The 13,133-nt window shown below is 42.6% G+C and overlaps 1 protein-coding gene across 6 annotated transcripts in view; it reads right to left on the bottom strand.

Annotated features, from left to right (window-relative positions):
- The window catches only part of focad (focadhesin), a 28,101-nt gene that overhangs the window by 13,887 nt on the left and 1,081 nt on the right, over positions 1 to 13,133 (bottom strand). For 5 of the 6 annotated variants that reach the window (XR_015090439.1, XM_086058407.1, XM_086058409.1 and 2 more), the window contains exons 2-17: positions 12,028 to 12,086; positions 11,061 to 11,135; positions 10,710 to 10,864; positions 10,543 to 10,641; positions 7,859 to 7,960; positions 7,556 to 7,781; positions 6,319 to 6,528; positions 6,153 to 6,240; positions 4,556 to 4,749; positions 3,843 to 4,103; positions 2,950 to 3,054; positions 2,751 to 2,852; positions 2,557 to 2,684; positions 1,490 to 1,616; positions 160 to 294; positions 9 to 59 (exon numbers count right to left, since the gene is read on the bottom strand). Coding sequence is in view for 5 of the 6 variants with exons in the window: in XM_086058407.1 (XP_085914533.1) it covers positions 9 to 59; positions 160 to 294; positions 1,490 to 1,616; positions 2,557 to 2,684; positions 2,751 to 2,852; positions 2,950 to 3,054; positions 3,843 to 4,103; positions 4,556 to 4,749; positions 6,153 to 6,240; positions 6,319 to 6,528; positions 7,556 to 7,781; positions 7,859 to 7,960; positions 10,543 to 10,641; positions 10,710 to 10,864; positions 11,061 to 11,135; positions 12,028 to 12,084 (2,115 nt within the window). In the remaining variant the exon portion in view is untranslated. Of the gene's footprint in view, positions 1 to 8; positions 60 to 159; positions 295 to 1,489; positions 1,617 to 2,556; positions 2,685 to 2,750; positions 2,853 to 2,949; positions 3,055 to 3,842; positions 4,104 to 4,555; positions 4,750 to 5,332; positions 5,440 to 6,152; positions 6,241 to 6,318; positions 6,529 to 7,555; positions 7,782 to 7,858; positions 7,961 to 10,542; positions 10,642 to 10,709; positions 10,865 to 11,060; positions 11,136 to 12,027; positions 12,087 to 13,133 lie in introns of those variants that run through there. The other variant, XM_086058411.1, reaches the window with a different exon arrangement.

Here is a 13,133-nt window from a genome sequence, read left to right as displayed (position 1 = left end):
ACACAGACCTTGTTGACTGCGTAATGCCAGAGAAAGCAGACTGCTTCTTCCTTTAGTTTCTAAAAATAAAAAATGGCGTCAAGGATGAAAAAAGTGAGTCTGGAATATATCTGTAATGCATTTATTAATTTTTTCTGCATGCGTGACTTAAGCAGGCACCTCATATGCCTCAGACTTGACGGCAAGCTGGGGAATTAAAGCCAGAAGCTGAGACACGGCCTGAACCATCAGTGGACGAGAATCACACCTCAATTCCGGTCCGAGACTTCTCCAAGTCGACAGGATGTCCACTACCTGCAAAACGTGTTGAAATTTTGAAGCAAAAACTTCAAAGTGAGGTTCAGGCACTCTAACACTAGAGGGCGGTGATCTCCATAAAGTGTGAATGTACAGGTCAGGAACTTGCGTTTTGTACTTTGGTGCTCCCACTTTTTTATGCAGGTGTTCTGCAAAATCACTTCAAATGGCAAACAGTTTTTCCAAAAATAAATGTGTGCTTGCTTTCAGCTGGTATTGTCACTCCAAATTAAAGTTTACAGTAAAACTTAACAGAACAAATACTTAGGATATTTAACCAAACGTTTTTGTCTCATTAAAGTCTGCTAGCTTAAAGCTAATAAATATTTTAAAGCGCCATAGACATGCTAATGAAATTAGCATCAATATTAGAAGTTCTATATCTTTAAAGGTACATCGTGCCATTTAAAAGGTCATATTAAAGCTTTTTCTACATCATGCATGCTCCACCAATGCCCAGATGAGTACTAAGAGCCCTGACTGTTTTACTCTGACTGCACCTATCAGTTTTAGCATTAGGCGGATTAGGCAGACGCTAGGGGCGCCCGTTAGCTCACGAATTAGCGGCAATTTGGTAGTCGTAGCTGTTAGCCCGGGAGCTAACCGTTAGCTCGCAAATTAGAAGCTATTAGCGTGCCCGCGAGATAACCGAGAATTCGCGAATTAGCGTGCGGGCAGGCTAACGTTTAAGACACATTGATAAAACTACCAGAAATCCTGCCTAGGGGGCCAAGTTGCTTAGGAACGCCACTGAGAGTGTGCGGACCCACGCGCTCCACAGTTTCTTTGGGAAGGGGGAAGACCGGAGTTTTTCTTACTTCATTTGAAGTCGTGTCTTATTTTGTCAACTGTGGCTGTCGCTTTAAGATCGTGCTCGCACGTGCACCATGAACGAGCCCGACACAGTTGCTGCAGTTACACTTTGGCGAGTAAAAAAAAGTGACAAACTGCACAAAGATCCTTTAAGCAACTGATGTTGCATTATTGTTGTAATCTGACTTAAGACAAGACGTTGAATGTTTAATGGCATTTCCATGAATTTCAATTGGGAAAGTTGAGATGTGATACAAGGCATTTTAGTTCCAAACATGGTCACAGAACGAAAAAAAAATCAAGATAAAGTCGAGGTATGACTGTATAGGTAATCATTAGTTTCCTAAACCCCGCGGTTGTAAAACGTTTCATAGCCAACCTCTGCACGGCACAGTTCATGTAGTCCTTGGAGGGCGAGCACGGCAGGGGTCACCTGGTCGGGTTTGGTGCATTGCTTCAGAGTCAACGCAATGGCGGCCAACATGTCACTTCCATGCTGGTAAGGCCTGTTACACACATACATCAGCATACGTTCATTTTATGATGAGCTGAAGCTAACTAAATAAATCCAGATTTTTTTCCTCACGCACACACACTATTGAAAAGCTTTCATACACTACCAACATTTTTTCCACTCACAGCCACAACTGAAAGCTATCACACGCAACACTCACACAAATGAAACACCTTCAAAATGCAAACACTACTGAAACACTCACTCTCACACACACAACTGATAAGGTCTCACACATTTTTTCCCCGCTTATTACTGTCAACTTTTTATTCATATACACTACTGAAATTTTCTCACACTTACTACTGAAATTAAAAAATACATACACTACTATTTTATTTGCTGACTCATACACTAATAAAACACTCTCACACCATTACTTTTTCTCACTCGTACCTACTAATTAAACATTCTCACATCTGAAAAATAATCACTCACACACTCCTTAAATACTCTTACAGGCACTACTAAACCGCTAACACACCACTACAGTACTAAAAAGCTCTTGCAATAATAAAAACACTCTCAAACACACTACTGAAGAGCTCTCTCTCGCACACAACGGTAACACACTCACAGGCAGACTTGTTTCTCTTTAACTGACTTTTTTTTAACTCAAAAGCACACTGTTGAAACACTCTCATACACTACTAAAATACTCAAACAACAGATTTTTTTTGTTTTGTTTACACATACTCCTGAAAAGCTCTCACACACTGGATGGAACACACACACACACACAACTAATCTTTCTCACACAGTCACATTCACCATTAAAATGCTCACACACACTACTGAAACACTCTTATAAACACTACTGAAATGTGTACAGTATGTTACAGTATGTGAATGAGAACATTTCAGTAGTGTGTGAGAGGTAATCCTGAATTATGCTCCAGACGGTTACTAAGCACGCGTTTCAGTGATCAGACCTCTCTCGGCAGATGTCTCGAATACAGGCCGCTCGGGCCAGCACTTGCTCCCATTGTGTTTCCTTCCCCGTCACCACCCTGTTGTCCGGCTGAGCCAGCAGACGCTGAAGCTCGGGGTAAACGCGGTCCTGGTGTAAAAAAAAAAAAAAAAGGTCAATAACTGTAATGGTGGAAAGATTTGAACGGTGACCCACCTGTTTCTTCCAAAGAGCTGTAGTGAGCCGCATGGCTATTGCTTTGAGTTTAACGTTGCTTGCGAGCGCGCCGAGAGTCTGCAGGACGGCGGGCACACATAGCTGCAAAAAAAACAAAAACGCTTTTTAAAGAAAATCTATCTATACAATGACTGCAGCTTTTATCATTCTTTTTATATACAAATCTACTTTTCGGTACCTTGTGAGTCCCGAGGTTTGGCAGACAGTCAAGCACCGCGTGAGTCAGGCATGGATCCTTTTCTTTCCTCAGCTTGAACAGCAGAACCGGTAGAAGGGATGGGACCTACACAATGCAGAGGTTATCATTCAAATAAGGTAGCTAGATGATACCTTTAACACTGAGAACCGAATCCAGCAGTAAAAATCCAGGTGCTTGTCAACAGGTAGTTAATCTGATTTAGCTGTCTTAAATCATAGTTTGAACTGTCTTGTTGTATGACTAATTTGTATTCCATGTACAGCACTGCAGTGGTGGTTTGGTTGGTGCGCCCCAAAAAAAAAAAAAAAATCACTACATCTTTATATATTATTACATTGGTCCATTTCAAATTAATACTGTGACCATTACACCCCCCGTCTTTAACAGGAGGGTACCAACAATTTTCTGTACATGCAGACATGAGGTGCTGGGCTAGGCTGAAGAGAACAATCCAATTTGTCAACAGGCTTCTTCCACTACATAAATGACCGGTACAAGTGGCACTGTGGGAGCAATTAGAACAGCAGGGGAATCCTCTTAACGAGCAGCCTTGGCACCGGGTGTTATTTCACATCATTGTCTGGAGCGGGAATGACTCACATTGCAGTCCCACAGGCTCAGAGGGAAGTCTGACAGCAGCAGAAAGCCCACGGCAAGGCTTTTTTGTTTATCATTTTAAAAAAAATTGCAGAAATTACATTTAAGTAGCCAGTGGAGAGCTACAAAGACTGGAACCAGAATTTGACAATGATTCACTTTCATTCAGTAGCCCAGAGATAGTCAAAAGCAGGAAAAAAAAAAACAGAATAACCAAGTACCATTCAAACCAGTAGTGCGTCATGATAAGCAGAGATTGGGACGAAAAAACTCACATGGTGGGGGTCGGCGGCCGCAATGGCTCGTACGGCATCCAAAGCCAACCGGCAGACGTCGTCCTGACCCGTGAGGAGGAGGTGGGTGACGATGAGGGCGAGGGAGCTCGGCAGGCGCTGGATTGACGACAGGGCCGAGGTGAGCGAGAGGAGCCAGTCGACGGCTGCCGATGGATGCTCGACCGCTTGACGTAGCGTGGACACGGCCACTCTCAGTTCACTGAACCAGGGGGTGAGAAGACGTGCCTCTGGTAGATGAGACTGACAACAAGGAGAGGGTTGTTTTCATCTCAGAACGGGTGCACACAATGAGAACTACAAGCAATGGTTTGAGTTAAAACAGCGACAACATTATAAACTATACCAAGTGTGCATGCTTCAAGCTGTTTAATGCCACACCCAGTTGACGTTTATTGGAAAACTAAACATCAAACAAAAACAAAAAAAACATTGCGTATTTAAACAAATAATATAACTTAATGCTAACGCACAATGCAAACCGTCATAAACGGAATAACGAAACTAGCATTGATCTTGTGGTCGTTATAAATCATTCAAAAATAGATATTTGTGTTTTAATATAGTACTACAGAGTACTTTTTGGGGGGCTGGACCGGATTAATGGCATTTCCATTCATCTTAATGTCAAAAGATGATTTGAGATACAATCGATGCGAGTTATAAGCACAAATTCATTTTGCAATTCAAGGTACCTGTTGGGGTTTAGCGGTCTGCCTGGTGACGCTGTGTAAAACGCTCTGAGCCAGCTTCTGGTTGAGGTCGTGCGTGCGGCGCTCCGCAAGCGGCTCGGTGAGATCCGAAAAGGACAGAAGCTGCAGCACGGGAAGAACCAGGACCGGACTCATCCACTGGGACAGATCGGTCTGTTCGGGAACTAAAGTTTGTACTTGAAAGTGGACAGAAGATTGGGGAAATGGGAGAAAAAATATGTTACGTTTTAAATCAAGTCTCATAATGTAACTTGTGACCAATTTCACTGTCATATACATTGCATTTGGAAACTAGGGCCCGATTATTAGCCTTCAAACATCTGCCAAACAATCGGTCCAAATGGCCGATTATCTTCCCCTTAAAACGTTAATATAAACGTTATCGAAGAAAAGCGAAGTTTCCGACGCTGTGAAAGTACCCTGAATGCACCATTTTGCTCGTGAAGCATTAGCAACTAGTAAGTGTGTAGTGTATGTTATTCTGGTTATTCTGTTGCCCCCCAAGAGTCCTTTAGGCTGTTTAATGGCATCCCAGTTGGAGTTAACTATAAAACTAAACACATAACGTTAAGAAGTACATCCACTGTATATTTAAATACAAAACATGCTTTGTTTTTAAAACACCGCCTAGCCTAGCGCTCATGCTAAAAGCGAAAGGAGGATCCCATTCAAATGCTAACCGAAAGTTAGCATCGACTTCGGGAGTGTATTTCCCTCAAATAACGAATATTCACACACAAATGCTGTGGGAACACATACCCACAGGTAAGATATCACAACTCAAAGGCACAAATTCTTCCCAATGTGTGAAAAACGAGTTATTTTAATATAATTTAATCGTAACTTTCTTCTGTACTCATTATAAGTGTGTACACCATGGATGCACGGCACCACACTGCCCCCAAGAGGCCAAAAACGCACAGGAAGAGTCAGTACAGTATTTGTTCTTATTGTTTTTTCAGTTGCTATTATTTGAGTACAGCATATTCTATTTCACGTTCTTATTTTTATTTTGTCATTGTCCTTTCAAGTTATATTTAAAGTTGATATTTCAAGGATTCAAGGATTTTTGTTGTTGTTGTCTTAACACATTTCCACGACACGAAATACAATCCCAGAGATAAAAATATATAAAAGAAAAGGTTCATGCTTAGAATGAAAATGAGTAAGAAAAAAACAAGAGGCCTGAATTTCACATAATATTTACTTAATTTGTACTTGACAAAAACGAAGTGCAGGGAAGAATGGACAGGACACTTTTAAATAGTTGAGTAGCTTTGGTAGTAAATTTGGAAATCACAAATTGTTTTAATCATGATTTCAAACTCAATCAAATAATCGTGATTGCTCTTTCCAGCCCAATTATGTACTCTAACCATGCAGTATAGCAGTTGTAAACAAGTAAGAATGGTTTTATTATTGACACATATCTATACAATAATCTTGTATACTTCATGAAATTTGTTCATAAGGTCATACTATGGACTTGTCATACAAAGCAGAGTAAATCTTAATAGCGAAAGTGACATATATTTTTAGGTACTATTGTTCACATTTATTATATATATATTTTTTTTACCGAGACTAAGCAGGCTACTCTGCTGTGCTGCAGGGGCCTCCAACAGGAGCAAGGCCACGCCCATTAACAGCTCATCCAAAGGCAGCGCCTACAAACAAACGTATTACTAATAGTAGTGGTCTCGACACACAAATGATGATTAAACATACAATTCTTGCTGCCTGACCTGTTGGCATGTCGGGATGAGCTCGGCCATCAGGCCGACAAGTGGTCGAAAGTCTCCGCTGAAGCTGAGGCAGCGCTGACAGGCGCACATCAGGTGGAGCAGGAGGCCCGTTTTCTCGCTACTCCACGGTTCCTCGTGCTTCTCTGACAGGCTGGGAAGCAGAGCGCGGACGAACCAGTGAAGCTCCAGCACCGCCTCCACGCCGTCCACCTGCCATTATGAATATTCCAAGGGTTTTAACTAGAGATAGACCGATATACTTTTTTCAGGGCTGATACCGATTATCGGTAGTCAGGGAGGCCGATAACCAATATTTTAAGCCGATATACATTTGCAGGAAAAAAAAAAGTTGGTGCAGTACAGTTTATAATAATAAAAATTCCAGCTCTAGACTGCTTAAATGCCTTCAAGCACATGTTTGTTAAACAGCTTTTGTGATTTGCAACATGTTAAAGTTTTTTTTGTTTGCCATCAGCTTTTGCACGAACTCTAATGCCAACTCCCAAAAAGCCACTAATTCACGGCTAACTGTTAGCTCGCAGGCTAACCATTCACCCACACGCTAACCCCGGTATAACTCCTAAATAGCTGCTTAAAAACAGCTATTAGGTTAGCCCGCGAGTTAACCGTTAGCTCACGGGCTAACCTAATAGCCGGTAATTCGCGAGCTAGTAGCCGCTAATTCGCGAGCTAACGGTTAGCTCGCGCGCTAGTAGCCGCTAATACGCGAGCTAACGTTTAGCTCGCGGGCTAACCGTTCGCCCGCACGCTAACTCCCAAATAGCTGCTAATTCGCGAGCTAACTGTTCACCCACACGCTAACCCTGGGATAACTCCCAAAATAGCCGCTAAAAAACGGCTATTAGGTTTAGCCTAACCTAATAGCCGTTAGCTCGCGGGCTAATAGCCGCTAATTGCTGCTTATTGGCTGCTAGCACTGCACGAGCAACCAATCAGATGGTGCTGTGGGCGGGCCAATGCAGCCGCTGACTTAGAGCAGAAAAGCACCCATCGGAGCAAAAATAACAGTTTTTAATATATCAGTCATCAAAACAAAAAAAAGAGGCCGATGCCGATATTCATAAAATACTGAATATCGGCGCCGATTATCTGTCTATCCCTAGTTATAACTGCAGCTAAAATTTGGAGGCAGCGGTTGTTATTTAGTTAGTAACTTTAAATTTAGATTGTAGTATTAAGATAATGACAGATTTATTAATGCTTTGTTCTTACTTACCGGCATGCGCGGCACCAGCTGACAAAGACACTGAAGCAAGCTGTCGGACACCGACGAGTTCTCGTCCCGCTCCTTGTTTTGAGGAGCGGGCGTGCCGACCGGATCTGCAGGGAGTAGCGTCTGAAGGAGACCCTGCCTCAGGAGGCCGTGCTCGGGCCGCCTCTCGGGTTCGCAGTAGAGGAAGCAGAAAAAGGGGACCAGCATGGCGACGTAGGCGGGTTCATTTCTGGGTTAACACGGACAACATCAGAGGTATTACTGTGAGCAGTAAAATATTTCGGATGGGATGTTCAAGGTGATTACCTGTCAACAGCCTGCTGAACAAAGTCATTGATCACAGTGAGAATGGCAGGCCAGCAATTGGGACGGTTCTCCAGGGCCGTTATGTATGGGTGGGGACTACTCCTGCGTAAATGACAGGACAGAAGATGGTGAGATTAAGGGGACATAGTAGTTATTGTTTTTGTTGGAAACTGTTATCCATTAGAAGAAAAAGCATTTTGTCCATACAATGATGTTACATCCTTCTTTTAAAGTGAGAGGAATTGTCGTGTAATAATTCAGCACGACCTCTCTTGCCTGTGAATCTGCAAGCCCATTAAGTCCAGTCTAAACATTTGCAGTCAAATCCAAGGTGAAGTCTTGAGGGTCACCCCGCCCCATCTCCTTACACTTAAAACTAATCTTGGGTCGCATCAATCCACACGGAAAGAAGTTCAGTGATCGAGACTGACTGACCTGTCTCTACTTTGCCCACTCGTCCCCATTTTAGCACACTAATAATAATCTTGGTGACTAGAAGTGTTCCCAAAAAAATCTGTTGTGATAAAAATCTGTTGTGATAAAAATCGCAATTCTCATTTAGTACGATTCAGAATGGATTTTAAATGTCCCAAAATCAATTTGATTTAAATGTTATACTGTCTTGACCTTGTTTGTGTGTGCCTTTATTGGGAGCGCTGTTCATGTTGTACTCAATAGTAGAAGAAAAAAGTCACAATCAAGTTTTTCCAATAACATATATATATATTTTTTGCAGCGTAGGAAAAGCAAATGCTGGTGAGTAATGTTAAGCTGTTTCTCCGTGTACATTCCTGAAGCATTTTGTATGAATAGCCGTTCTTTTGAGTGATAAAAGTGCCGCGAGTAGCGTGCTAATTAGCATTAGCCAGTCAGACTGGAGTAGATCATGACGATTCTTTGCACATCTATAAAGTGAAGTAAAAATCTTTGTTAATTAAATCATTTTGAATAAAAAAAATCATTCTGAATCGAAAATCAATTCTGAATCAAATCGCAGACCCAAAAATCTGAATTGAATCGAATCGTGAGACAGTCAAAACCCTTCTCGGCAACTCTCATCCATCAGCCTCTCAGCCATTCCATTGCATTACAGTGAATCATACCATACCGACAAACTGGGCAAAAAAACAAATTTAAAAAATCCACAATATAGAAACCATACAAAAAAATTATTTAAAAAAAAGTTTTACCCATGCCACGCGTTTAGTTTTTTTATGTAACATGGGTTCATCATTGTGTACGTGCTAGATGCTTTGGCGGTGATTCTTTGTCTCTGCTGTTACAGGCCACAGAGAAGATAAAAATAAAAATCCACATGGAATACCAGTCTGTCTCTGTTTGAAATGGTTTGCCACCATTTTGTGCTATCTGCAGGCAACTTAGTCTACAAAAAAAACCATCAGTTATTTGCAGGGTTTAATTTTTCGCAGCAGGTCCCTGTGCACAATGTAGAAATCCATAAAAATGATCACCTTAAACGGCAGATTTTCACAATGTAGTGGGGGCACAAATAATGAACTGCCATATAGCGGAGGAACACTGTAGGCTACTTTGCTTTCATTTATAACGCTTTTACATTCTGATGAAGATTTCACAGCAGTGTCCCTCAGCAGGGTAGACCAGATGGAGTCGGACTTTTTGGGGACTGGTGAATTGATCTAGACTAACTCCGACCAATGGGGCACAAGTGGCTCCAGATTTCATCTTGCAGATTGCGCAGGACACCGGCGAGCAGACGGTTAACAATGGCCGCCAGTGTGCGTCCTTGATTAATCCATTGGCACTTACAGTGACCCAGCGGCAGTGCCAGGCCAAGGCACCAATGGCGGCCAAGACATTTCCCGGCCCCCAGAAATGCATTCATCTTCCCACCGGGGAGGCAGACAGATGCAGAGAATGGTGCGGGAACACAAGAGGACAAAGGAACAGGAACGAATGTGAGTGGCGAAGAAAATAGTGGTTAAAATACTAGGAGAAAGGGAACGACTAGATAAAAACACTAAATGAAGCAAAATTGCAAGAAGGCAAGTTTGCTGGAGGTCAAAATGAGTTCTGAAAATAAAAAACAATTTATCACTATCCGCCATTTTGGTTGTTTACGTTCACCTCGAACGGGGAACTAGAAAAACCAACTCGGATAAACTTCCGACCTATCCTCGAATGCAGCATTAAGATGACATCGATATTGCTCAGGTCTCAGGTAACAACCAATCACAGCGCAGCTTCAGAAAACAGGTGAGCTGTGATTGGTTGTTGCCTGAGCCCTGAGCAACATTGATGTCATCTTCAGTCGAGTGGCAAAATGGCCGCCCCCTGAGATGGATAAAAACGGTTGGATTTGACTTCATAACTCCTATTCCAAAAATGTAATTCTAATCAGAATGTCATGTTTAGACTAGTGATGTCACCTATAACATATTATTGTCAAGAAATGTTTAAGGTTGACTTCCATTTGAAGCAACTCAGTCTTTTTACAAACCAGCTCAAGTTAGAAGTTACCAAATCAGACAAAAATCTACACTCCTGTGTATTTTCATTACATTTGCAGTAACATGGCTAAAATGATATTTAAAAATACAAACAGGGTTAACAGAAACTAGCATGGCGCACCTGATGATATGATTTCACAGCACATTAATGTGCCACGACACAGTGGTTGGGAATGGCGGCTGTATACGACTGACCTGATCCCATAAGGACAGGTGAAGCATGTCTCCCGATCTCGGTGGTCCGCCTGCATCTGCAGCAGCTTGCCCACGACTCTAACCAACCCCTGGACATTCCTGAGGACGACTCGAGTCAAAACCAACACAAAGGAAGGAGCCAATGAGGACTGACTGAGAATCTGTACCGCGCGGAGGGCAGCAAGTTGAGGACGCTGTTGAGGACGTGGTGCAGGTCGCCGTGGCCTTGATCCACCAGCAGCGCGACGACGTCGCAGCAGGCCGAACGCACCGCGGCGCAGTCGCTGCAGCACTGTTCCCACAGGGTCTCCAGTGCGGAGCCCTGACATACAGGAACAACCACTTTAGCTTGCATGGACTTTTTTCGCCAATCACAGGGCACACACGGAGACAAGATTACCATTCACACTCACAGGAGTGGGAACTGAACCCGGGCTGCCTGCACCTTAAGGCCAGGCAGTGTGGGGCACCACACGCCAATCACTGACAAACAAAAACAGAATTTTAAATGGATTTACCTGAGTGGAGGACAGGCTGATTTGTCCAGTCTGGCCTTTCTCTTTAAGCACAGCAGCAACAAGCCTTCTCACCGCCTGCACAACAACAACAAAAATCAGTGGAACACTATGTTAGAGACACGAAGTTGCATGTTTATCATTATGCAAAAGAGTAAATGATTGTTTGAGCCAGTGATAATTTTGTTGATTAACTTATTCACTCCCAGCCATTTTCACTGAAGCAACCCCCTTCGCTCCCATCTGCTTTACAGGATTTGGACTGATTTTGCAAGACCCACAAAATATTGTGTTCCATTGCTATAAAAACATGGAACCTACACCAAAAGAATAAATTTAGTCTCTTCTTTATATAAAATAAAAATTATAGTCTCTTCATTTATCAGGAAAAAAATTGTATATTTGTATCTGTTTCCGTTTTGCAGCAGTTAGCATTCATTGTTATTCACAAATCTGTTTAAAACTGTAGGGGAAAGAGCTTTTTGCAACATGGCCTTGGTTGATCTCTTATACTCTGCTGCCACCTGCACGCCATATTTATTAGATTCCTCCATTTTGTCCTCAGCATCTCTCCTATTGGATAAGTAGAGAGTGTCTGAATTTTATTTTATTTTATTTTTTTCAATTTAAATTCTTGCGTTTGCCATTGAACATCTTAATGCCTCCGAGAAGATTCGGGAGAAAGTTGTGTGGTGAGAAGAACCTAAAGTTGAGCTATTTTGGAGATGGAAATATGTGTGGAGGTTTCTGCAATCTCCAGACCTCAATCCCATAGAGAACCTGAGGAGGGAACCGAAGTGTCACATTTCCCAGAGGCAAACCAAGAAACCTGAATGATTCTGAGAGACTTTTACTAGAATAAACCTTAAAAACTGGAGACGGTTTATATATGTATACAAGTGAACAAACTTGAAATTTCCGCAGGGGCTCAAATCATTATTTTCCCACTGTGCACGCATTTGCAGCTCACCTGGGCTTGTATGATGGGGCTCTGGAAGTCAAGTTGCACCTTTAAGGCCTCCATCATGCCTAGGGAAAGCGACACAACTAGGTAAGGAAATCAATATTTTTCAGCATGGTCACAAAGATGGGGTGGGGGAAGATTTAGCCCCACCCTCCCATTAAAAAACACAAGTATCAGGTTTCAGCCTGTGAAAGGCAAGTGATGCGGCCACCTGTCACCTCTCACAACGATTCCGAGGACGGTAGCGCTCGGAGGTATACAACATCGAGGCCTTTGAAAGACGATCCCTGTCCCGTGTAGTCACGTTATCAGCCTGAAGCCGTGACATAAATCATTATTACATTATGCCAACAGAATGGCGGGTCGACCTCCACTCATCTCACATGAGTGGGCCAAAAAATGTACAGTTAGAAGCAAATGGTTTGTATCAGCTGTTTTAGCAAAAAAAAAAAAAAAAAAAAAGTGGAACGCTTGATATACAAGTAGCATCAGAAGCATCAGCACACGTAAGCCGATATAACGGTTTAACATTACTAGAAACACAGACAACAAGCCTAAACCTAGCACCCACCCAAAACACATGCAACCCAACCCTCCCCTGAAAACTGTTATCTATGTGATAAGCCAGTGTGCTCTACTGTCCAACAGCAGCACGCCGGCCCTCTGGCTCTCACCACCAAGCTGCTTGAAAAGCGACATGAGCAGGTAAGTCTGCTGCTGCACCTGCTACAAAAAAAAACATACTGCAGAGAACAGGACAGATTTCAAATGCTTCTTCTTGTACTGTCATTTCAAAATGAACATCTGTGAAGCTTGACAAGGTGCTCAAGATTAATTCTGCTCTCAAAACATGTGTCTCTGGTGTTTTAGATTTTCAACTTTACTCAGTAAAGTCTCTAAGCATTTGTGGATCAATGTGTTCCAGCGGTTTCTGCTGCATATTTTCCATACTGCTGAACAATATGGACCTGCAACTGCAAAGGTCTGCATTAGCGACAGAAGGGAGGACAATGCTGCAGTACTTGTTGAGCCAACAGAGCTTTTGAAAGGACACCAATGAGGCTTTGCTGTGCACACGCCAAATACAGAACATGGGAGTCTAAGAGGCCTTT

The sequence above is a fragment of the Leptonotus elevatus genome, chromosome 17, assembly GCF_054856555.1.
Source record: "Leptonotus elevatus isolate MCC_2025b chromosome 17, RoL_Lele_1.0, whole genome shotgun sequence".
Taxonomy (NCBI): domain Eukaryota; kingdom Metazoa; phylum Chordata; class Actinopteri; order Syngnathiformes; family Syngnathidae; genus Leptonotus; species Leptonotus elevatus.
Note: the sequence above shows the minus strand (reverse complement) of the source record. Positions and strands in the feature narration are given on the sequence as shown.